The sequence below is a fragment of the Polypterus senegalus genome, chromosome 4 (assembly GCF_016835505.1).
Source record: "Polypterus senegalus isolate Bchr_013 chromosome 4, ASM1683550v1, whole genome shotgun sequence".
Classification (NCBI taxonomy): Eukaryota; Metazoa; Chordata; class Cladistia; order Polypteriformes; family Polypteridae; genus Polypterus; species Polypterus senegalus.
The window spans coordinates 237,978,576-238,005,590 of record NC_053157.1 but is presented as its reverse complement, the minus strand read 5'-3'; the positions used below and the strand labels follow the sequence as shown (position 1 = coordinate 238,005,590).

At 41.9% G+C, this 27,015-nt stretch overlaps 1 protein-coding gene across 6 annotated transcripts; it reads right to left on the bottom strand.

Annotated features, from left to right (window-relative positions):
- Positions 1 to 1,162: 1,162 nt before the first annotated feature.
- On the bottom strand, positions 1,163 to 19,175 carry LOC120528230 (gastrula zinc finger protein XlCGF26.1-like). Of its 6 annotated transcripts, none has more exons than XM_039752340.1 (4): positions 19,056 to 19,175; positions 14,177 to 14,373; positions 6,901 to 7,412; positions 1,163 to 2,744 (listed from the first exon to the last, which is right to left on the bottom strand). In XM_039752340.1, exons 3-4 carry the CDS (start codon positions 7,283 to 7,285, stop codon positions 1,282 to 1,284), a joined length of 1,848 nt encoding a protein of 615 aa, XP_039608274.1. In that variant the 5' UTR covers positions 7,286 to 7,412; positions 14,177 to 14,373; positions 19,056 to 19,175; the 3' UTR covers positions 1,163 to 1,281. The 6 variants fall into 6 exon arrangements, with proteins under 6 accessions (XP_039608274.1, XP_039608275.1, XP_039608279.1 ...); XM_039752341.1 differs by having other exon boundaries at positions 6,901 to 7,408; XM_039752345.1 differs by having other exon boundaries at positions 14,263 to 14,373.
- Between the last annotated feature and the right edge of the window lie 7,840 nt (positions 19,176 to 27,015).

Sequence of the window (27,015 nt, the reverse complement as noted above, 5' to 3'; positions counted from 1 at the left end):
CCGTCGGTGTTTTCCATTTCCGACATGTTTTTCAGTTTTGTCGGCATCCCGCTTTATCTCGTTCACCGTTGTTCTTCCAATTCTGTAAATTGAAGCCATACTTGTTTTTGATGACAATTCCAATACCAAACACACAAATATTCATTGGCCAGAAAAAGGTATAGTAGTTTAATTATAACAAAAAGAGAGAAAAGCTAGGAAATGCTATTGAAGTTGAAGGTATGTAACTGACACTGTGGTTTCGAAATGCAGAATGACACGAGCTGCTGGGAAAGAACATTACGTGCTAGCGAAAGGGAGAGTTGGCCCAATGTGCAGAGCTCACAGTAGTAATAGGTAGACTCTGGGGTGCAGAGTATTAATGAAGACTGGAGGTGAATCGAGTGACAGATAATCGATGTTTCAATGTAACTGGCTGTTATCTTGTTGGATGACAAATATCTTAGTGACTGACAACATCAGGCCAGCAAATCTTTCTCAGATAGGCGTTAATACATGCATGGACCTTAAGAATCATTTACCACATTCTGAACAGTAACGCTCTAGTGCGAATTCTTGTATGGTTGTGTAGACAGCTTCATCGTGAGAATCTTTTGCCACATTCAGAAAAGCACTGGAGCTTTTTTTCTAGTGTAAAGACATGAAAGCAAATTCAAATAGTTATTTGTGATAACCATTGCACACATTCAAAACAGTTGTATGACTTCTCACCAGTGGGCATCCTTGAATGTTCCTGAAGACCATCAAGAAAATGATTTCTCACTTTTAGAGATTTTTCATATTGACCTGAATGAGACTTATGTGAGAGAATAGTTTGCCACATTTAGAACAGCAGAATGGATTTTCTTCAATCTGACATCTTGAGTGTTTTTCAAGACCACTGAAAAATGAGAACCGTTTACCATACTCTGAACAACAATGAGGTTTATGCCCAGTGTGAATTCTCTTATGTGTATTAAGGTTTCCAATTGGTAAAAATCGTTTTCCACATTCAGAACAGTAACATGGCTTCTCACCAGTATGAACACTATCTGCCAATGTGTGAAATTGTTTTGCTGCATCCTGCACAATACTATGACTTTTACCCTGTGTGAATATGCAAACTGATTGCCACATTCAGAAGACAAATGTGGGTTTTCTGAAATGACTTTCTGCGTGTCTGAAGATGGTTTGTTTGTGAGAAGCAGTTACCACATCCAGCACATAAAAAACAGTTTCTATCCAGAGTGACTATGTGCATGACTATGAAGATGACTTATTTCCGAGAAACGCTTCCCACATTCAGAACAATGAGGACTTTTCTCCCGTGTGAATAGTCAAGTGTTTTTTAAGATATCTTATTTGTGAGAAGCGTTTGCCACATTCAGAACAACAAAATGGCTTCTCTCCTGTGTGAATTCGTTTGTGACTCTGAAGATGACTTATTTGTGAAAATTGTTTGCCACATTCTAAACAGCTATATGGCTTCTCACCAGTGTGTATTCTTTGATGTTTCTGAAGATCACCAAGTTGAGAAAAACGTTTGTCACATTCAGAACAGCAATGAGGCTTTTCTCCAGTGTGAATTCTCATGTGTCTCTTAAGGTGACATAAGTGAGAGAAGCGTTTCCCACATTCAGAACAGCAGTGTGGTTTATCTCCAGTATGGATTTTTAAGTGACTGTGAAGTTTGGACATTAGAGAAAATCGTTTGCCACATTCAGAGCAGCAATGAGGCTTATCTCCAGCATGAATATGTGCATGAAGTTTAACAGTACTTATTTGAGAGAATCTTTTGCCACATTCAGAACAGGAATATGGTTTTTCTCCAGTGTGAATTCGTCTGTGATTCTGAAGATCTTTCAGCCATGAGAAACATTTGCCACATTCCGAACAGCAATATGGCTTCTCACCAGTGTGAATCCGTTTGTGACTCTGAAGATTGCTAATCTGTGAAAATCGTTTACCACATTCTAAACAGCTGAATGGCTTCTCACCAGTGTGTATCCTTTGATGTTTCTGAAGATCACCCAGTTGAGAAAACCGTTTGTCACACTTAGAACAGCAATATGGCTTTTCCACAGTGTGAATTCGCTTGTGTTTTTGAAGATAGGCAAACTGAGCAAATTGTTTGCCACATTCAGAACATGAATGTGGCTTTTCTTCCGAGTGAATTTTTTTGTGTGTATTAAGATGGCTTATGTGCGAGAAGCATTTACCACATTCAGAACAGGTATACGGCTTCTCTCCAGTGTGGACACTCGTGTGTCTTTTAAGGTTACTTATTTGTGAGAACCGTTTGCCACATTGAGAACAACAAAATGGCTTCTCTCCCGTGTGAGTTCGTTTGTGACTCTGAAGATGGCTAATTTGAGAAAATCGCTTGCCACATTCTGAACAGCAATGAGGTTTCTCTCCATTGTGAATTGTAATGTGTCTTTCAAAATCACCCTTGTCCAAGAATTGTTTGTTGCATTCAGCACAGCAATGTGGCTTCTTTTCTTCGTGTACACTCTGGTAATCTTCAATATTAGAGTCAGGCTTTTCTCCACTCTCCTGGGAGATATCTAAAAGCACTGGAGCAGGCATTTCCATCTGCTGGTGAGTGTTGATGATTTCTGGTCTTGATTGCGTACTACTGTCTGTTGGGATAATATTTTGGAAAGAGACTGGTATTATACCATCATAGAGCTTCTTTCCAGATCTGTGCTGTGGAAAATTCTGAGCAACTGTTGTTGGGGACAAGTAGCCACAAACTTGAAAATCTGTATAAAAAAAAAAAAAAACAAATAGAGAAACAAAATTAATGATTAACCTATTGACAGTGACCCGAGACATATCAGTATAGCACAGCATGTTCTGACATCATATTCAGAATGTCTCTTTGCCCAATTCCCCTATTTTCAAAAACAAATCCCACAAGGAATCCCACCTTTTAGAGTGAAGGAAAAGACTCTCACACATTAGGTATCTTAAGTTGCATACAAGAATTCATATTGTTGAGGACCCACTTGTAGCAGTGCTACGAGTAGTAAGAACTGCATCTCCCAGCAGTCCTTGCATGGGCTGTTGGGGTCAAAGGTGGCCAGAGGGGTGTAAAAGGAGGGCAGGTGTCAGAAGAAAAGGAAGTGTTTCTTGTTGTTGAATTTTTGTGTGTCGTTTACCTGTTGGACTGCCTTCGGTTAATCAAGCCATATTTAGTCGCAGTGTCCTGGATTGTATTCGTTGTTGGAGTCTGGGTCATTTGTCTACCTGTGTGTTGAAGACTGATTGTGGATTTCCCGCAAGTATAGGAGCCATCCATCCATCTTCACCCTTACAGTGTCTACCGGTAGGACTGTTTTTTTCATTCTCTTCAACATACTGTATAGATCCCTGGGCTTACACTTGTCATCTATCATTACATCCGGTGTGTTACTTCATGGACTTTGCTGTGTGTAGTGGTTTGTGTTTATAGGTTTAATTTATTATCGACGTAGGGGTACAGGGGTGGTATTATTGTTTTCATTTATATCATTTAATTTCATTATATTCTTAATTGTCATTAGTTCCCAGTGTGCTTTATTTTGTCTCTGTTTTTGAGTGTGTGAGGGTCATTCCAAGGCTGGGGGCATCCCTGTGATCTCCTCTACAAAAACAAATAAATCACCATCATATTAACGGTGTGAATCTTAGAAGCACCAGACCGCTACACACTTTACTGTTCAAAATGTTGCAAAATATTCTCCCATATTAGATATCTTAAGACAAAAGCAAGCCATTTACATTCAGGAGAAGCTATATTACTGTTCCGAGTATGGAAAAAAAATAAGCATTATCAATCTTAAGGCTCATACTGGTGAGAATGCATATTACAGAATGTGGTAAACGATTCTTGCACAATATGTTTTTTGAAGTCGCATACAAGAATTCATATTGTTGAGGACCCATTTTACTGTTCAGAATGTGGCAAAATATTCTCCCATATTCGACATATTCCAACAAAAGTAGGCATTAATACTTGGGAGAAGCTATATTGCAGTTTTGAGTATTCATATAAAAAAATGCAGACATTAGCAATCTTAAAACACACATAACTGTTTACACTAGTGAAAATCCATATTATTTTTCAGAGCGTGGTAAACGATTCTCACACTTTAGGTATATTAAAGGCATAAACACAAGTGTTTATAGTCCTGAGAAGCCGACTTGCTGTTCTGAATGTGGTTAAAGCAGCTCACCCATTAGCCCATTAAGGTTAACCATCACCACCACCACCATCATAACCATGAAAGAGACACTCCAACAGTCAGAATTGGCCAAGCAAACACTTCTTGTCAGTCAAAGACCAATGGAAACCCACTTTGGGAGTCCTTTAGATGCCTTTTGCAAAGTCAGACTGTGAGAAATGATTCTCTTGCCTGGTGAAACTGAGACTAGAGTCACATCTGGAGAAAACCAGCCAACTGCTTGTCACCTGTGCAACGGCACTCCAATGGTGAAGCTCTGTGACGGCAGCATCAGCGACTGGGAAAATCGTCAGGGCTGAATGGAGCAAAGTTCAGAGATCTCCTTCACGAAGACCTGCTCAGAGCACTCCGGACCTCAAGCTGCACTGAAGACAACACAGGAGTGGCTGAAGGTCATCTCTGAGAAAGTCCTCGAGTGGCCAGGCCAGGCCCCAGACTTGAACATAATCAAATCTCTCTGCAGAGAGCGGACAGTCGCCGTCCAGCGGCCATTTACATCCAACCTGACAGAGCGCCAGAGGATCTGCAGAGAAGGATGGCAGGACATCTGGGGTTGTGGAGCTTGTGGCCTCAAACCATGAAGACCCCCAGGCTGGAATCGACTAATTACAGAGCGAAGAGTCAGACTGCTTACATCAAAGTCAGAGTTCACGTTATAATGAATTAATTTGCAGAATTTTCTACATTCCTGCTTTTGCTTTGTTATTTTGGGGTATTGAGTGTCACTGGAGGAGGACAAAATAAACTGAAATGATTTTAACACAAAGGCTGAAACAAAACAAAATGTGAGCAAAGTGAATGGGACTGAGGACTTTCTGAATCCACCATGAAGAAAACAGAATGTGACATCACATGAGAAGGTCATCCTTGAGAAAATTAACTTACAAACTCCAGGCTCCACCATGGATGCCCATTGTCCACTCTCATCTCCAACCCTTGGGTGACGTGACCCTCAAGCTCAAATGGTTCAACCCTAAACTGGTCTGCCTGCTGTTGGGGACAGTGTGGTCTGCCACCAGTGTGGCACAGGTCACTCTTCAGGTCACTACACTGGCTTCCTGGAGCCTCGCCTATACAATAGTCAATGGGTCTGCACCGACATATATGGAGACACTCGGGGTGTCCTCTGCTCCTTCTCCACAAATCATGTCTGCTCTTGATTGGCATTTGGTGACGCCACCTCTGCGTGGTATCAAATCTCAGTCAGGACACTTCATGTGTACCCCTAGCTGGTACAACGAGCTGCCCGTCTCCATTCGTAACGCGGACTCCCTCAGTGTGTGTAGAGGAGCTTTTCACAATCCTCTTGTTGAGTGAATTTCAGTCTAAAGGATATTTATTAGCTGTTAGGATTTTGGAACCCAGGAATGGCCACTCACTTGTGTTTTGTTTTGAACTCTTCACTTGTGATGATCAATTGTCACCTAGTCCTGTCACACTTGGTCTCAAACAGCCCCTTAGACCAGTAATTACTCGAGTATATTGACCTCCTTTGGACATCGCTTTGGACAAAAGTGTTTGTTAAACAAATAAATGTAAATAAAAATAACTGGAGCGTCCACAAATCAGAATGAAAGTCATGGGGATGTTGGAAATCATCATCATCATCATCAACACCCCTAAAATTATCACCATGTGATGTTCTGTGTCTATAAAAAGTATTCACCCCCTTTTAAATTTGCTTGTTCTAAGATGATAAATCTTAATGGATTTAAATTCTCATTTTTTTTGTCATTGATCAACAGGAAAAGACTCCTTCATGTCAAACTATAAGCAGATCAGTGATGTAAATGAAAACGTTCAATACATTGAAACTCACTCAATCTTCAACAGAATTAAAACACACACACGGTCTTATCGAGCTGTCAAAACCAAAACCCAACATCATGCATCAAAGCCTTATATTGAAAAACTCAAATAAGAAGAGAAAATCCAGGGGAAAAAAATGAAATAATAAAACACCAACATATGCGTACGGCACAATGGGAAATTATTCTGACGTGAGGGCGTCACCATTTCACATGAGCTATCAATGATCTCATTATTACTCTAAACGAAGTAAGATGAGGTGCTCAGTACGTCACAGAAACGTAAAGTCAAACCTTCTGAAACTGAAATGCACTTCACGACGAGTGTAGAGGTTAGGAAGAGAAACGCCACGTAGTAAAACGATTGGGGTGGGGGGCACACAGCCAGATGGACACTTGCCCACCACTAAAGACCACTGGCCGGGGTGTGTGTGGTCACTGGGGACAGTGAGGCAGATCGGGTCACCACTGACCTCCATGGAGATGTGCAGGCGGTGGACGAGGCAGGTGAGCGAGTGTGGAATGGCATGGAGTGAATGTGTGGAGGTGGATGGCAGACAGCATGAGCCAAGTGACAGCAGCACCACCTTCACCTTCACCTTCACCTTCACCCGGTGTGTCTGCCGCTGATAATCAAGTATCTTATCCAGCCTGCAGCACATCAGCTTTGTTAATTGGTGAAATACTGCACTGCTCTGTGTGGGTGACAAATGACATGCTGGACGTTGCTGTGGTTGGCTGTCATTCACCAGATCATCAGGTCTCTATTTGAATTCAATCAAACGTTTATCCTGCTCTTATATATAAAACACCACGACAGCCACCTTCAAAATCTGCAAACATCCTCAGCTTCACTTCCTTTTAAATGTCATCACGTTACTTACTTATTCCAACACTCCTAGATGGCTGCTGCTCTTCTTCTCTCCCGTTTCCTTCAGTCACTTTCTCCTCAAACTCAGAGAGCTCAGATTTCACTTCCACAGGTTCTGCCTTATTAGTGAACTGGGGCCCTGAATTGGAATGAGACTCCAGTTTGAAAATCTTCTCAGCTTTGAACGTTTGCAGTTCAGGACTCGCCGAGAACTCGTTTGAATCCTCCACTTTCACCTGGACAATCTCCCCCTTGGACTCCTCCTCTTTAACACCAGAAATTCTTACTTCACAGTCTTCCAGCTTCACGCACAAATCCTGGGGTGGACCCCACTCACAGCCCTCTTCTTTAATGCTGGCCACTCTTTGATCCATGCTGTCCTCTTTGGCAGAGGCCATGTTCTGTGGGAAACGCTTCTCTCTAAACCACCAAGTGCCTTCTCTTTTAAAGATTCCCTCATCACATGGAGGCTGGTAAACACTTCACTGCATCACCACGTGAACTGGGAAAGAGGCTCCTTTCTACCTGTCAAAATAAAAAATAAACATTTAATTACTTCATAATGCCATCAAAAATAACGTGCGCACATTTCAGGGATAGCTTCCAGTTTTGTTAACCAACCTCAGAGAACTATGAACTCCATCTTTATGACTGATATGAAGTGCTGTAAACAATCCCTGTCACCCTAAGAAATCAGTACATCTGGAGTGAAAACCTTGATAAGCAGATGTAATCCTACTGATTTAGACAAAGCCGAGAACAGAGAAAGGGTAAAAGATGGAAAATTCAGGCTTCTTTGAAACTCACTTTGAAGTGCGCTATTCCGGCAGCCATGGGCTATTTGGACATTTCCCAACCAATTGCATGCATCACAAAATACATTCTGACCGACAGAGCAACACATATGTTCATGCCAACTACGCCCAGCAAAGTGCGACTGCCAGCCAGAAAGAAATGACCTTGTATGTTTAATTAATCACTAGCTGCGATACTCGTGCAAGACGGACTGAAATCTAAAAAGTCAGTGTCAACGTTAGCGTATTGAGTGGCAGTGATTGCAATGCAACATCTGTTGGAATGTATTTTGTAGCAATGAAATGCATTGCAGTTCTCATTCCAACAGATGGCACACGACAAACATTTGTAGTAATAAAATGAATCACTACAAATGTTTCTGATGCGCCACCTGTTGGAATGAGAAATGCAATGCTTGTGGCTCTGTAATATGCCACCCGGTATGAGATTTATAAAGGCAGTGTTAATGCGTGTGAGGCGCCATCTGTTGGAATGAGAAATGCAATACTTGTGGCTCTGTAATATGCCACCTGGTATGAGATTCATAAAAGCAGTGTTAATACTTGTGAGGTGCCATCTGTTGGAATGACAAATGCAATGCTTGTGGCTCTGTAATATGCCACCCGGTATGAAATTCATAAAAGAAGTGTTAATGCGTGTGAGGCGCCATCTGTTGGAATGACAAATGCAATGCAAGGAATGATAAATGTATGTTGCACCATATGTTGGAAACACAGAGACATAGCAACCACATAAGTAAAGCTTCCTCCAAGTCTTTGGTCATTTGGGAAGAGACTGCAAAGAATTGGTTTTCAGATCTCATCAACCTTTAATATATTTAATCTATGTGCATGGATAGGAAGAAGAAGGACAGTTATGAGATCTTTATCTGTGGATCCGGTATATAGGTACAGGTATTCATCAATGTAGGACTGTGTGAGAATATGCATGCACACCCTTATAAATATACACACACACATACATTAAATACACATAAATATACACACAGACACACTGGCTATGTTACTAAGTAAGCAGTTTAGACCCCAGCATAATCAGAGGTCTGTGTAGTAATAAAATGTAATATTCAAAATGCAAAATATGCATTGCATTTGTCTTTCCAACAGATGGCACATAAAACAAACCATCTGCAATACTGCAGGTAAAAACATGCATAAAACACATTCCAGTAGCTGGTGCACTGCTCACATTAATGCCGAAGTCAACATTGGAGTTCATCTCGTCTTAGCTTGCACAGCTAGTCCACCTTACTAAAAAGAGAAGCATCAGTGTGTCCGTCCAGTTGCTATGTCTCCGTCAATCCAACAGATATTAGCACTTTGATGAATCCCATATTCAATTACATGTAGCACAGATGTATGTTTTGCATTAGTAATTCCAAGAAATGGCACTTCACAAACCTTTGCAGTAATACAATTAGCAGAAAATCCCATCATTTTTATTACTACATGCGTTACAAAATACATTCCAACATGTGGTGCACTGCAGTCATTAACCCAGAGGTCTACTTTGCTCACTTTAGATCGGGGTGTCAAACTCCGGGCCTGGAGGGCCGCAGTGGCTGCAGGTTTTCATTCTGATCCTTTTCCTAATCAGTGACCAGTTTTCACTGCTCATTAACTCCTTTTACATTCCATTTTAATAGCCCTGTTTTTAAGGATTCAGTCCTCTGAATTGATTCGTTTCTTCATGAAATGGCAGCCAAACAGAAATGAGACGTGAAACGAGCCAACAGATGAGCAGCTAAACTGGGATTTCAAACTCCAACCAATCTATTAATGAGAAGCTGATTCTTGCTGTTAATTAATTAAGCCCGTTATTTCATCTTGTGGTCTGTTGTTGCTCTCATTCTGCCACAGCAGACATTTCGAAAACTGTTGATTTTCTGTTTGTCAAAATGTTTTGGTGACCTGGGAGACCAAACCTTAACGAGACCCTCACTTTTCTTTATTTTCTGATATTGTGTGACGGGCACAGGTGAGCTGGTTGTGTGGCAGCTCATTTTGTGTCTCATTATTGTTTGGCTGCTAATTAATGAAAGAGAGACAACTAAGGGGCCTGAGTCAAGTTAATTAAAACTAAAGCAAAAGAAGTTAATTAGCAGCAAAAACTGGTCACTAATGAAGAAGAGGGTTAGAATGAAAACCTGCAGCCACTGCGGCCCTCCAGGACTGGAAGGTTGACACCCGTGCTTTAGATAATCCCAGTCGTCCTAGACGGCTAGCATTGCTGGTACCCATAGAACTGCTTGGTATGTTTTGATTTAAAAATGAATCAAGCTTAGTTCTGCAATTTCTGCATTGACCCCAAAACATAGAAATTTGGAAACAACAGCGGATTTAATGAGGCAAGAAGTCGAAATAAAAACAGAAGGGGCGGAACAAAAACCTGCAGCCACAGGGGGTCCCCCAGGACCGAGTCTGTGAACCGCTGGCACAGTAAACACAGAGGTGGAAAGTAAACTGAAAGGACCAGCACAAGAGCAACAGTAAACTTTGAGTGCACTGCTTAAGGTCGACGTACTTCAAAGTCTAAGCGTCTCTCACATAAGCGTACATTAAAACTCAGCAAATCTCATTCTCTGCTGTTCACCCCGTCAATGACTGGTGGACTGGACTCTTCACATTCATTACATCACAGGTTTACCTTCATGAATTGTCTAGCAACACTCCAGTAGGTCTCACAATTTTTAAACAAATAAATAAATACGACACTAAATGGGTATGTAAGGCTGGCAGTGGGATGCAGGGGATAAGGATTTGGACTTCAAACCCGAGGCTGTGGGGTCACTAGTGACACTGTGGTCAAGTCACTTCACCAGTCTGTCCTCCAATTGGATAAAAGTTGTTTACATTCCCTTTGTCCCTCCCCAGGGAAATTAAAACATTTGAGATAAAGCATCAGTCCAATGCACTGAAAAAAAGTCTAACATGGATGTTGTTCATCCAACGTAAATTTTCTCTTTCAAGCAACTTCAGATTAGTCATTTAGTGTTGTAGCCTGAAATATTTGGTTTCAGATCTCAATCAATGTAAAAATAAAATGTTTGTAGCAAAGTAAGTTATGGTGAAGGGAACAAACGTAAAAATCCTATTTCAGTTAACCTAATATTTCAGGTTGTTCATGTGTTGTGTTTGAGGGGCTGTTTGTATTTTCTTCTGGTCGAACTTTCCAGCGTGCCGGCTTTCCAACTGCCAATAAAGAAGAAGACTTTCCTGAGTGGAGTGGACGTGGCCATACAGGTCTGGTCATTTTCAGCAGCAGACTTTTATAACGGAGGATTTCTGATAAGCAACCCTGTTAATTTTAAGTATAAGAACTCGTAATAAAACATACTTTCAAGAAAGCTGTAGAAACGTTTAATAATTATTTGTTGCATTTTTAAGATTTACACTGCAAAATGCTTGTGTATTTGCACTAGATTTTTAAATAAATTTAAAAAGTACAACATTGGAATGTGTTATGTTTATAATATTTCTGACAGACAGACAGATATAGTGTAGTTGGCAGGTTCAGATAGATAGGTAGATAGCATAGTTGGCAGGACTAGATAGACAGATTTAAATTTTAGTGTAGTCGGCAGGAAAGCTAGATTAGATATAGAGTAGTTGACAAGATAGATAGATAATATAGCATAGTTGGCAGGATTAGATAGATAGATAGATAGATAGATAGATAGATAGATAGATAGATAGATAGATAGATAGATAGATAGATAGATGTGAAAGGCACTATATAATAGATAGATAGATTATAATATTATTATAATTTATTTATTTGTTTTTGTATCAGTATACTGCTGCTGGATTATGTGAATTTCCCCTTGGGATTAATCTATCTATCTATATCTACATCTACATCTATATATATCTATATCTATATCTATATCTATATCTATATATATCTATATCTATATCTATATATATATATATATATATATATACTGCTCAAAAGAATTAAAGGAACACTTTTAATCAGAGTATAGCATAAAGTCAATGAAACTTATGGGATATTAATCTGGTCAGTTAAGTAGCAGAGGGGTTGTTAATCAGTTTCAGCTGCTGTGGTGTTAATGAAATTAACAACAGATGCACTAGAGGGGCAACAATGAGATGACCCCCAAAACAGGAATGAAGGGTTTAACAGGTGGAGGCCACTGACATTTTTCCCTCCTCATCTTTTCTGACTGTTTCTTCACTAGTTTCACATTTGGCTACAGTCAGTGTCACTACTGGTACCATGAGGCGATACCTGGACCCTACAGAGGTTGCACAGGTAGTCCAACTTCTCCAGGATGGCACATCAATACGTGTCATTGCCAGAAGGTTTGCTGTGTCTCCCTGCACAGTCTCAAGGGCATGGAGGAGATTCTAGGAGACAAGCAGTTACTCTAGGAGAGCTGGAGAGGGCCATAGAAGGTCCATAACCCATCAGCAGGACCAGTATCTGCTCCTTTGGGCAAGGAGGAACAGGATGAGCACTGCCAGAGCCCTACAAAATGACCTCCAGCAGGCCACTGGTGTGAATGTCTCTGACCAAACAACCAGAAAGACTTCATGAGGGTGACCCAAGGGCCCCATGTCCTCTAATGGGCCCTGAGCTCACTGCCCAGCAGCATGCAGCTCGATTGGCATTCGCCATAGAATACCAGAATTGGCAGATGCACCACTGGTGCCCTGTGCTTTTACACATGAGAGCAGGTTCACCCTGAGCACGTGACAGAAGTGAAAGGGTCTGGAGAAGCCATGGAGAACATTATGCTGCCTGTAACATCATTCAGCATGAGCAGTTTGGTGGTGGGTTAATGATTGTCTGGGGAGGCATATCCATGGAGGGTCACACAGACCGCTACAGGCTTGACAAAGGCACCTTGGCTGCCATTAGGTATCAGGATGAAATCCTTGGACCCATTGTCAGACCCTATGCTGGTACAGTGGCTCCTGGTGCACGACAATTCCTGGCCTCATGTGGTGAGAGTATGCAGGCAGTTCCTGGAGGATGAAGGAATTGATACCATTGACTGGCCACCACACTTTCCTGACCTAAATCCAATAGAACACCTCTGGGACATTATGTTTTGGTCCATCCAATGCCACCAGGTTGCACCTCAGACTGTCCAGGAGCTCAGTGATGCCCTGGTCCAGATCTGGGAGGAGATCCCCACAACACCATCTGTCATCTCATTAGAAGCATGCACCGATGTTGTCAGGCATGTATACAAGAACACAGGGGCCATACAAAGTGCTGCGCACAATTTGGAGTTGCTGCAATTCAATTTGGGCAAAATGGACTAGCCTGCCACATCATTTTTCACTCTGATTTTTGGGGCGTCTTTGAATTCAGGGCTCTGTAGGTTGATCATTTTCATTTCCATCAAACGATGTGGCATCCTTTCGTTCCTAACACATTACCCAGTCTATATCAGTATAGATATCCAGGAGGATTTCTTTTTCCCATTGAGATCTGATGTGTTTTCAAAGTGTTCTTTAATTTTTGAGCAGTTTATATATATATATATATATATATATATATATATATATATATATATATATAGATATAGATATATATATATATATATATATATATATATATATATATATATATAGATATAGATATAGTCGAGGATGCCAGGGGCCATGACCCAGCCGGGATGCCTTGAAGGATTGGAAGTGGGCATGCGCCCATCTGGGATCACATGGGGGCTGCCTTCCTGGTTGCTTTGGGGTCCACGGGATCAGGGTATGAAAGCCCCCCCCCCTTTAAGGGCTCGTGGTCACCGCCAGGAGGCGCCCCAATGCCTTGGGGACTTGTGACCTCAGCACTTCCGCCACACCAGGAAGTGCTGGGGGGAAGATTTATAAGGACACCCGGAGAGCTGCCAGGAGAACAGCCGGCACTTCCGCCATGCTGGGGCGTGGCCAAGAGGGGAATGCCAGGAATCACCTGGAGCTCATCCGGGAGACTATAAAAGGGGCCGTCTCCCTTCATTCAGGGCTAGAGTCGGGTGGAAGACGGACAAGGCACGAGAGTGGTGTGGAGGCGGCCCGAGAAGAAGGCATTGCGTGGCCAGGACTGTGTTTGGGGTTTGTGCACTAACTGAACTGGGTAATTGTAAATAATTGTGTAAATAAACGTGTGGTGGTATTTAACAACATGTCCGCCTGTCTGTGTCTGGGTCAGCTCCACAATATATATTATATATATAAATATATATTTTTTTTAAATTAAATAGTAATAAAAATACATGTAAAAGCAGACAATAACTGAGTAATGTTAGCAAAAACAAAACAGGTTACAACCAATAAACCATTTTAAATTGTACCAACTTAAAAAAACAGATTTACTTCAGTATAAAACAAGTGAATCACACCCAATCGCTCTAAATGATTTGCCTCAACTTAATATTTTCAATCTGAACCAATATAATTCTTTTTATCTTATTGAACCCACAATTTTTAAGTGTGAATAATTACCTGAATTATTTTAAGTTGAATGGAGGTTATACTTTTGTGAGTGTGTTAAGAGACAATACGGTATGTAGAAAGGCACTGCGTCATACCTACACAGATACATACGCAGTGTGCTGGGCTTTGGATTTCAAACCCTGAGATTGTGGATTCAGATCCCACTACTGACACCAGTATGGAAGTCACTTGACCTGCCTGGGCTCCTATTGGGGAAAAAAAAAAACAAAGAAATTAAATCAGTTGTATCTCAAATGTTATAAGTTTCTTTGGACGAAGTCATGAGCCAAATAAGAACAACAATACAATCTCCTCTGTATCTTTTCCCACAGAATTAATAACAACTAAAATAATACTAACAACAATGTAACTCTTAGGGTTCAACTTTCTTTCTTTTTTGTAACATCATGGAAAAAGAAAGTTACATGATATCGGCACCTCACCAAAGTTCTGCCTGAGACAACTGCCTCCACTTCTCACTCCGCCAGTCAGTCACGCTCATGGGGGGACTGACATGTTAAGATTGGGGAGGGGGCTTAGCCCAGGGGGTCATTTAGCTGGGCTTTCTCAGATACCAGTAACCCCGATTCTCTAAAGAATCGCAAATCCAAGAATGGCACTCACTTTCTGTTCCCGTCCGATCTTTGGAGGGATGAAAAATGATGGAGGGTGGGAGCGTCCTGGGAAAGTTTTCGTTTAATGAAATAAATATATTTGTACTAAAATTAACCAATTGATTCAAACTAAAATTGAAATTTAATTTTTATATTATTGAAGTCCAAAATGTCTTTGAGTTAGGGCGGCACGGTGGCGCAGTGGTAGCACTGCTGCCTCGCAGTTAGGAGTCCTGGGTCCTCCCTGCGTGGAGTTTGCATGTTCTCCCCGTGTCTGCGTGGGTTTCCTCCGGGCGCTCCGGTTTCCCCCCACAATCCAAAGACATGCCAGATAGGTGGATTGGCGATTCTGAATTGGCCCTAGTGTGTGATTGGTGTGTGGGTGTGTGTCCTGTGGTGGGTTGGCACCCTACTCAGGATTGGTTCCTGTCTTGTGCCCTGTGTTGGCTGGGATTGGCTCCAGCAGACCCCCGTGACCCTGTATTCGGATTCAGCGGGTTAGATAATGGATGGATGGATGTCTTTGAGTTGCTGCACTTATAAGTAAAAAAAAAATATATATCAGAGTGCAAAGGTTTAAATGAAGTAAATTGGAAAAAAAAATTCATAAATTGGTTAATCAAAAATGTCCTCATAAACAACATTTTTGGTGAGGACGGTTTCCTGTCCTTGAATTAGCTCTGCCTGGTATGGAGTACCTAAAACCTTCACTTTAACATCACACAAACGCTGGACTCTTGAAAAAAGCAAAATAAGGTTGTCCATATCCAAATACAGGCTCAGATAAGTAAATCCCTACTTCACTGAAAAGAAAAAAAAATGTGAATGATTCACACTTAATATTTTCAATCTGAACCAATATATTTCTTTTTAGCTTTTTGATCCCGCAATTTTTAAGTTGAGGCAAATCATTGGGTTTTTTTTTTTAACGGAGTAAATCTATTTTTTAAGTTGTTCTTCTTTTTTGGCAGTTGGAAAGCCATCAAAATGGAAAGTTCAACCGAAAGAATATACAAAGGGCCCCTCAAAACACAGCACATGGACAACCTCAAATATTAAGTTAAATGAAATAGGATTTTTACGTTTATTCCCTCCACCTTAATTTTTTGTTTTACTTTGATTGAGATCTGAAACCAAATATTTCAAGCTGCAACACTAAATGATCTTAAGTTGCTTGAAAGAGAAAATGTACGTTGAATGAACAATATCCATGTTAGACTTTTTTCAGTGTTTGTCCTTGGGATTTGTTGATCGTCACGGCAAATGCAGCCTGAATGGGAAATTGCTGTTGTTTAAGTTTAAAAGGCAATTCCAGGTCAGCACTTGTAAGGTAAATTCTGGGAATCAAAACAGTATTGTCAGTATGGGATCCCGTTTGCACTTGTGCCTCAATAACATTTTCTGTCGTGCTGTTCACGACCAACCGCGTACCGGTGCATAAACCTTGTTTAGTATTAAGGTGTCTTAATAGCATGACTATTGTCCCTACTTTAAAGGTTAAGATTGTGTTGTGGTAATCCGGCCGGGTTAACAGTGTTTAAATATTTTAATGGGAAATTAAGATGCTCAGTTTTGTCTTCAGATTCAACACTGTCAGTACTTAGAAAGACGTGGCTTTCTCCAGGAAGCAATCCAATCACTTGGTTATTTATCTGGTCAACGCAGGTTGTATACACTGTGTGCACAATTATTAGGCAAGTGAGTATTTTGACCATATCATCATTTTTAATGCATATATTCCAACTCCAAGCTGTATTAACTTGAATGCTTATTGGATTTAAGCACGTCAGGTGATGTGTATTTGTGTAATGAGGGAGGGTGTGGCCTAAGGAGATCAACACCCTATATCAAGGTGTGCAGAATTATTAGGCAGCTAGTTTTCCTCGGGCAAAATGGGCCAAAAAGAGATTTAACTGACTCTGAAAAGTCAAAAATTGTAAAAAGTCTTTCAGAGGGATGCAGCACTTTTGGAATTGCTAAGATATTGGTGTGTGATCACAGAACCATCAAACATTTTGTTGCAAATAGTCAACAGGGTCACAAGAAACATGTTGAGAACAAAAGACGCAAATTAGCTGCCAAAGATTTGAGAAGAATCAAACGTGAAGCTACCAGGAACGCATTATCCTCCAGTACTTTCATATTCCAGGGCTGCAACCTACCTGGAGTGCCCAGAAGTACAAGGTGTTCAGTGCTCAAAGACATGGCCAAGGTAAGGAGGGCTGAAACCCAACCACCACTGAACAAGAAACATAAGTTGAAACGTCAAAACTGGGCCAAGAAATATCTGAAGACAGATTTTTTTCAAAGGTTTTATGGACCGATGAGATGAGAGTGACTCTTGATGGACCAGATGGATGGACCTGTGGATCAGTAATGGGCACAGAGCTCCACTCCAACGTGGAGGTGGGGTACTGGTATGAGCTGGTATTTTTAAAGATGAGCTAGTTGGACCATTTTGCATTGAAGATGAACTCAAAATCAACTCCCAAACCTACTGCCAGTTTTTCGAAGACACTTTCTTCAAACAGTGATACAGGAAAAGACCAGGATTTTTATGCAGGCCAATGCTCCATCACTTGCATCGAAGTTCTCCTCTGCGTGGCCAGCCAGTAAAGGCCTTAAAGATGAAGGAATAATGACATGGCTCCCCTTCCTCATCTGACATAAACCCTATTGAGAACTTGTGGGCACTTCTTAAACGCTAGATTTACGGGGGAGAAAAACAATCCACCTCTCTGAAGAGTGTCTGGGAGGCTGTAGTCACTGATCCACAAAAAGCTGATCGTCAACAGATCAAGAAACTGACAGACTCCATGAATGGAAAGGCTTATGACTGTTATTGGAAAGAAGGGTGGCTATATTGGTCATTGATTGATTGATTGATTTTGTTTGAAATGTCAGAGATGTTTATTTGTAAATTTTGAGGTGTTTATTTTCATCTCACTATAGGGAGAATAATAAACAAACAAGTGAGATGGGAAAATTTTCATTTTTCCTTTAGTTGCATAATAAATCTGCACACTAATAGTTGCCTAATAATTGTGCGCACATATGTATTCCCCTGATGATGTTCACACTCACATTTCCGTTGTGAAACATTCAGGTTTCAGGTTTATTGACATTTTGGATTGACTGATAGCACTGTGTTTGTTCCATATTAAAATGAATCCTCAAAAATACAACTTGCCTAATAATTCTGCACTCCCTGTATGCGGTGATGTGCGCGTGCGGGAAGCGGTAGTATTGTGACCTGAAGTTTAGTTTACAGGTTGTGTTGTGTTGTTTGGGCGCCACTTACTGACTCTGGGGAGCTGTGCGCGTGCGCTTTCGGTGTTTCTGGCATCCGTGCATATATACAACCTTCGTTTAGTAATATACAGTGCATCCGGAAAGTATTCACAGCGCATCACTTTTTCCACATTTTGTTATGTTACAGCCTTATTCCAAAATTGATTAAATTCCTTTTTTTTCCCCTCAGAATTCTACACAACACCCCATAATGACAACGTGAAAAAAACGTTTACTTGAGGTTTTTTGCAAATTTTTATTACAAATAAAAAAAATTGAGAAATCAGTAAGCACGCATGTGTTTGACGTGTCTCGACAAAATTGTCCGACTTTTCTCATTGTATTGAATATTCGCGGAAACGTCCTGTGAAACTCCACTCTCTGTTTTCGTGAATTGAATTCGAGGCGGGCGTGTTGGATAACTTGATGTTTGTAATGGTAATTGCATGCGTGCATGGAAAGTGAGCGCATATGTGCTTTGCGCATGTGTGAGAATAGCGTGCACCTTCGATTGTTGCGTTTTCGACACTTCAAAAATAAAGAGCATTCCAGCAAGTGAGAAACGCTGTACTTTGTACACACAACAGGGCAGGCGTCACTTTATTATAATTCACCTCCGTTTATTTCCGTAAGGCGCACTTCACCGAGTATATGAGCACAGCGCAGGGACAAATTCTTATGGCAATTAGCACGTTAGACATTACGCAACAGTGAATAAATACATGTCAAGACAAAGATTTGTTAAAACACACCGGAGAACAAAGTGGTCTGAAACCGATTCGCGTAAATAGAGCCAGGTCATGTCTGCCCGATGATTAGTTTTTCAATTACCTGGACGTGAACGGGCGAGTGAAAGCGTACGGCAGAAACAATGCAGTTCAACTCCACTAACACCAATGGATTTCCGCCACCCTCGCTGTTTGTCTTTGTGTGTCCCCGAGATCGCCGGCCACTCTCATCCTTATAACGCTCTTCTCTCCTACCTGGTAATTTCGTCTGCGCTCCACACTCGCCGTTTCTCCTTTGCTTTGTCTTTGTCTCATAAATCACAGGCACGCGCCTCACCTGGACAATCACAACCATCAACTGGCGGAATCGAACAAAAACACGTCATCAAAGCGCGACTCGAAGTGGAGACTGAGTTTGAAGAAAAAAATAAATAAATCGGTGCATTACTGCCATCTACTGCACGGAGTGAGAATAACTAAAGCGCTTGTCGATCGCCTCCGTCCTCTTTAGTTTCACACTATTTGTGGTTTATTTTGATGTGATTTAATATAGTGTATTAATTCCTGAGGGTAAACTGTCTTTTCACATGACTTTTGTCTGCGTGTGTGTTAGAGGGCTGTCTGTGTCTTAATGTGTACTAATTCTATTGTCAGTAATTTTGTAAAATCTGTAATTGCGTTTTACCTGAGAACTTGTCACAGCGCTCCGAGTCTGCGCTCAGTGAAATTCGTTATATAACACTAAATGCGTAACTCGGCCTATAAAGGAGCTTCACGGAGACAGCAGGTCAGACCTTCTTCTGTTTCGTCTGCATGAAGCGTCTGATTCCGTTACTCCCGGCTTTCACATTAACTGCCTGGACCTTTCTGGCAGTGTCTAGAGTTGATTTCATTCACCCACCCTGTCAATATACAAGTACTTGGGGGTCAACATCAGCTGCACAGAGGGACTGGAGAAGAAAGGGCTGGACAGAGTCTTTGGACACTGCACTCCCGTAACGTGTACGGTGACATCCTTTCCAGATCTTCTGCATCTGCACTAACTTCACTGATCATGCTGCTATGGCATCTTGGTCATGCAGATTCCCTCAACACGACACCCCATCCTCAACATCAGACCGTATCTGACAGAACACGTAGCACGACGTCTGCTCCGGGCTTTGGTCTCGTCATGTCTGGACGATTACAACTCTCTCTGCTGGCCTGTGTCACCAAGCAGCTTCAGATGATCCAAAATGCAGTGATACGTCTGGTCTGGACGCACGTCACTCCTCCCACATCACTACATTGGGACCATCTAGTGACACACATTCAGTTCAAATCCTGCCTGCTGTCCAATAAAGTAGTCAGTGGCTCAGCATCTATATAAGATGGAGGTCCTCAGCTCCTGCTCAACATACTTCTCCTAGTGAATAGCACCTGCTGATGCCATCTGTTTGTGGTACCACTGTGCATGTGCAGCTCCTGAATAGTGGAATGAGCAGCCCACCTCCATCCAAAATTCTGACACCCTTGGTGTATTTAAGAAGCATTTGAAGACCCTCATCTTTGCTTCTTAGGTTATGAGGACCTAACTGCTATTAGTCAGACAAAAATGCACCAGAGGATTGTGAGTTCTCCACTGATGGTGATGCAATTGGTTTCGTACCCTTGTCTTGTCACACTTGCCCCCTAACAGTCCACAGACTTAATCAGGTTGACCTCATTTGGAAGTCGCTTTGGATAAAAGTTCCTGCTAAGGAAATATAAATGTTAAATGGCAACTTGACTTCAAGAGAGACCCACCAAGTCAAGGCACTAAATTAAAATTGGCATGCTGGACACCACCTGGAGGTCGTAGCAAAGGAGAGAATGAAGACAAAACCGAGGGCCGTTATGACTAACGCTGCACATCCTCTCTGTGACACACTAGCACTGAGGACTTTCAGGAAACAAATCATCCAGCAGGAGTGTGTCGAGTGTGTAAAGTATGAAAATGAGTTTGAGAACGAGTTATTTTATAGGCAGAGCATCTTCAGCCACCCTCACATTGTCACATTTTAGTTCTGTTTGCATCTTTCTGCTAAAATCGCTTCAATTCATTTTCCCTCAACAAGCAACACTCAACACCAAAGAATGATAAAGGGAAAGTAGGATGCTAAACATTTTATCAACTTTATTTAAAAAAAAATTAGAAATCTGAAGTATCCCATTGACATTTAGGCCCTCGGCCTTGCCTGAGGTGAGTCCCATTTCACTGGTCATCAGTGAGTTGTCCACCTGTAGTCACATCAGCGGATTGCACTGACTGATAAATGCACACACATGCCTGTAGAAGGTCCACCACGTGAGCACAAACCAAGCCCTAGTATTCCAAGAATTTTCTTTGAAAAGCTCAAAAGCTGAAATGTGAAAACATCAAAAGATCTGGAGAAGGATCCCAAGAGCACACTGGCCTCCATTATTCTTAAATGGGAGAACTTTATAATAACCACTGAGTAATCGTGGGCAGATTAAGAGAGCTGGCCAACATCTTGATGGGCACTCTGGCTGAGCTCTAGAGGAGCTGGATGGAGAAGGACAACCACCACTAGTCTCAGCTTTATGACAGTGTTAACCAGACCACACTTGGAGTTTGCAAACAGGCAGCTAACGGACCCTCAAAACGTGAGAAACATGATTCTCTCATTCGATGAAACCAATATTGACCTGTTTGGTCTTAATTTAAAGCATCACATCTGGAGGAAACCAAGCACCACTCATCACCTGCGCTATTTGCCATTCCAACATTGAAGCATGATGGGAAACAAGGTAGGGTCGAGGGAAAGCTGAACAGTGCAAAGTTCAGAGATATCCTTAATGAAAACCTGCTCAGAACACTCCGGACTTCATCCTGGGCTTATGGTCAGGAGCTCTTCAAGGACCCCCTGAATTCCACTGACACATCAGGGGCTTCAGAGGAAGACTCGTCTATCTCTGGAGCAGAAGTCACTGAGGTAGCTAGGTAGGCTGGATGACATTAACTGTGACCTCTTAAAGACTCTACAAGGTGGGTTCTCTTGGTCGACATGCCTCTTCAGCACTACGTGGATGTTGAGGACAGTGCCAATGGAGTGGGAAGCTGGGATCTATCTACTCCCGCCGACTATGCTAAATTATCTATCAATTCAATTTTCAGCCTTCTCTAGAAAGACACAGTTCTGGAAAGAATGGTCCGGCAGGTGGTTGAACCTGGGATTCAGGAGGACAACTGCAGATTTTGTCATGGTCGTGGAACACTAGACCAGCATTTTACTCTCATAAGAGTTTTGGAGGGTTCTTTGGAGGATGTCCAACCAGTCTCTATGTATTTTATGAACTTGTCATAAGGCATTTGACCGCCTCTCTTGGTGTTGCGGTGTGCAAAATCTGCCAATTTCTGTCTTAATTTTCGTTATATGTTGCTCAAGACAACACTGGATGAACTTAAGCACAGGACACCTCAAAGCATATCTTCTTCCCAGTTGTACCTCACTTTTAAAACAGCTGTTCAAACAAAAAGAGGAAGGCCTGGTGATGCCTCAGGCTATCAGTTACTTCATAACCTGAGAAAGAATTGGGCATCTGGGAAAACAAGTTGATAAATGGGTTTACAGCCTGGGTAAGGAAGACATGCCAGTCAGTACTAAGCAACATCAAACCTTTACTGTTTGGAATAAAAGGATGTGCTCCAACTGATGTAAGAGTAGGAGCAAATTCATACATCTTATTGAGAGCCAGCCAATCAGGTGCATGTAGCAATCACATCTTACGAGAGTCCCGGAGCATTTTAAAATAACTATGACAGACTAAACAAAGAAAACAGAGCAACGTCAAAAGAGGGTGTTTCCACCTGATCATCTCATGAAGAACTTCGAGTGAGAGATCAGAAGTCGCCTAGGACATTCATCCATGACTTCTTTACTCTTTCATAAGACAACATCTATCCAGACTTTACCAACAATCTTATTTTCTGTTATTCTTTGTTCTATTTGTTAATATTATTCCTGTGATAAAGACCACACTGCTTTTAACTTCTGTGGACACTAGGGGATGCTGTTGCCCCATGAAACCCACCAGACAGACGTCCAGGACACACTTGTAAAAGCACCAAGAAGAATTCTTTAATATCTTTCTTCAGGTACAGTGCCCAAAGCACCACACACTCCACAATTCTCCAATAATAATAAATACAATAACAATAATCACAATACAATCCTCCACTCCCAGCAGCTTAGTCACCCAGCCTCCCAACTTTGGCTCTCTTTTCTGGGTCTTCACCAGTCCTTTAAATAGTCCATGACCCGGAAGTATTTCTCCCGGTTTAAATGCCATGTCATTTTTCCTCAAGTAGCCCGGAAGTACTGCAAGCTTCCATCCTCATGACTCCGAAGTACTTCCGGGTTGTCGTAACAGTAGGAGTTCCCAGGTTCTTTGTGAGCTTCCCCTGGTGGCACCCATGGCACCCAACAGGGCTGGGGAAACGGAATCCATGTCTCCGGCTGCCCTATGGGAATCAAGGGAACCATTGCCGTCCAGGGGACCTACCACCTGGTGTCCTGGGGGATGCAGTGCCCTGAAAAGGCTGCCTTCCTCCATTTTTTTCTTTCAGGGATATCCTGGCTGGACTGAACCGCCGGCCATCCCTCACACTTTCTATGCTTTATTTTCATGTCTAAAGTGACTGAAGTAATAAGGTAGATATTTTTAAGAACACCTGGAGCAGCTGGAAGTTTGCAATATGCTCTGATCTTCAAAGTTTATTAAGGCTGAGGGTGTGAACCCCACCCAATAGTAAGGAATGATACATAAAGTAAAATATTCTGGGTTGATAAATGGCCTAAAGCCAAGGATGTTCAGCCTTTGTATGTTTGGATATCTTCCTAGAGACTAAAGTAATGTGTAGGTCTGAGATCTTTTCAAAACATCGTATGTTGGTTGTGCCGATAATAAGTAAGTGTCTTGAAGTGCTGAGAGAGTGAAATGGAAAATGGTGGAGTGCCCTCTCATTTTAATTTAATACAAAAAATGTAGCTCAAAGTGCTAAAGGAACGTTTTCAGGAGTTGGGGGGTTAGATTGACAGGCAGACAGGAGCAGCAGCTGCAGTCATTAAGATATCATATTGGCCAGTCTTGGAGGAGGAAGTGAAGCTTAAAGGCAGAGTTCTCACTTTACTGATTAACCTACAATTTCTACTTTCACGTATGGACCCAAGATGTGGGTAGTAACCAAAAGAGCAAGATTAGGGATACACATGGCAGAAACTACCTTTCTTCCGAGGATATCAGGTCTCCACCTTATAGACCAGGAGCTAAAAGTAGAGTGCTGCTCCTCCACCTGAAAAAAAGGAGGCAGTTGAGGTAGATCAGATTAGGTGCCTCCTTGCAGAGAGCTGGGGGACGACCCAGGACACACTGCAGAAATAGTCTCAGTTGGCCTAGTAATAGCTTGGAATCCTGCATGAAGATGTGGAGAAAAGGGCAAGGAACAGGTGGACATCTTTGCTAGACTGCTGCACCCACAACCCACACTTGGAAGAGCAGCAAATCACAAGCAAAGCTAAAAGTAATGCTAAGGAAGAAAGGTTTTTGACCATGACTATCATGTTCATGACAGACATGCTAGTCACTTCTTTAGCCAATATAAAGATATGAACTTTAACTGGGGAAGAAGATCACACATTGGTGGCAGCAGTGGGATTTAATCATATGAAACAGTTTGGGAACCCCTCTCAGCCTACATAATCATTCCCTCTACTTTCAACAAAAAAAGATCAGGTGTATGTCTTTCATTTCCTAGGAACATCCGAGTACTGGGGTGTTTTCAAAAGAAAGATTTTTCATGAAGCAGTATTTAGTTGTATGAAATTAAATCAAATGTGAAAAACTGGCTCTGCACAAATGTGAGTCCCTTTGTAATTTTGCCAATTTGAATGCATGTACCTGCTCAATACTGATTACTGGAAACACCAAATTGGTTGGATTAGCTCATTAAGCCTTCAACTTCATAGACAGGTACAATACAATTTGTGTATAGCCCAAAATCAAACAAGAAGTGCCGCAATGGGCTTGAACAGGCCCTGCCTCTTGCCAGGCCCCTGGCCTTGACACTCTTAGATGAGGAAAACACTTGTTAGGGGAGGGGGCAATGGAAAGGAAGAAACCTTAGAAAAGGCAGTTCCAGGTAGGTTGGGTGTGCAGTGGGTGTCAAAAAGGGGGTCAATACAATACACAGAACAAATCCTCAATACAGTATAAAAATAAAACATTTCAGAAGCCGGGAGAAGAATTTAACAGTAAATGATATCACATAAGACTTGGATTTGTTTAGAGTCTGGGAGACCACAGCACTAATCCAATGAAAGGACCCCCCTTTCCCAGGACTCCTGCAATCATCCATCAGGGATGACTTTACCTTTCACAGGCAAAAACAACTTGCCAGGTGGGCCGTGGGTACCAAGTGCCACATTTGAGTACCAAGAAGTGAAACAGTTATAATTGGATACTAACCCTCACCTATTCTATCATGTTACTTATGTTTTAGTGCTAATGACTAACAGAGATGCAGTCTGTACAGTTAATCAGCAGCTCTAGTCAGGGTGTGCTAAACTAAAGTAGCGAGTCTTCAGCTGGGATTTGAAAGCCGAGATTGAAGGGACATCTCCTAGAGTAGCAGGGAGACCACTTGACAGTTTAGGGTCCCTGTCACTAAAAGCTTGACCTTCCACTGTCCAATCATGAATGGTAAAAGGTGGTCAATTGCAAGTTGTGTTCCCTTCCCTTGGACTCTATGAAGGGTGACAGACAGCATGGGATTCTCAAAGCAACTCTCCAAAGATCTGAAAACAAAGATTGTTGAGTCTCCTGGTTTAGAGGAAGGCTACAAAAAGCCATCTCAGAGGTTTAAAACTGTCAGTTTCAACTGTAAAGGAATGGAATCAGGAAATGGAAGGCCAAAGGCACAGTTGCCTTTATACCCAGCAGGTATGGAAGGCCAAGTAAAATACAAGAGCGGCATATGCCCAAGCAGGATTGTGAGAATAGACAGACAACCCACAGATCACCAAGAACATCTTGCTGCAGATGGTGTATCTGTACAATGTTCTACAATTCAGCGCAATTTGCACAAAGAACATCTGTATGGCAGGGTGATGAGAAAGAAGCCCTTTGTGCACTCACAACAAACAAACAGTCACTTATTGTATGCAAATGCTTAAACAAGCCAGATTTTGGAATAAAGTGCTTTGGACTTCTGAATTTAGGTTTTGGTGAGAACAAAAAAGGACTTTGCATGGTGGAACACAACATTCCAAAAAACCACCACACACCCCACCACCGCTACCTCCTATCAAATTTGGTAGAGGTTCCATCAGGCTGTGTGGCTAGTTCAGGGACTGGGGCCCTTGTTAAAGTTGAGGGTCAGATGAATTCAACCCAATAAACAAAATTCTTCAGGAGAACGTTCAAGCATCAGTCAAAGTTGCACAGGAGTTGGATATTCCAACAGGACAAATGACCCAAAACTCAGTTTGAAATCTACAAAAGGCATTCATGCAGAGGGAGAAGTATCAAGTTCTGGAATGGCTGTCAGTCCCCGGACTTTAATTGAGATTCTATGGGAGAATTTGAAGCAGGCTGTCCATGCTTGGCAGCCATCAAATTGAACTGGAGAAATTCTTTGAAGAATGGTCAGAAAACACCTCCATCAAGAATTTAGACGCTGTCCTCCTATAGCCTGTGATGAGTGTCTGGAGGCAAAAAAAAAAAAAGCCTCCACCAAGACTTGATTTCATATCTGTTGGGGTGCCTACATTTATGCATCTGTCTAATTTTGTGATGCATATTCTGTCAAATAACCTTAATGTCCCTGCTGAAATACTCCGGTTTCCATAGGTCATACTAAAAGGAAGTTGCTACTTTGAAATAAGCACACGTAGAATTAGAGAATCCTTCAGTTCACTCCAAATACCTGTTGGCACTATAAACATCTCATGGTCTGGAAATTTTCTGGAGAACTGCCAAGGAGAGTAGGGTAGGACGCACTGGAAACATAAGCACCTATCAAAGGTGGACCAGGACAAGTGAGCAGGGATGATGGGTGTAAGCAGGCCAAACTCCAGCCACCACCCTGAGCTACAGCATTGGATTTTGGCTTTATATCCTCTGGATTACATCTCCCTCTACACAAGATGGTCTTGTCATTCAAGAAAGAGACTTC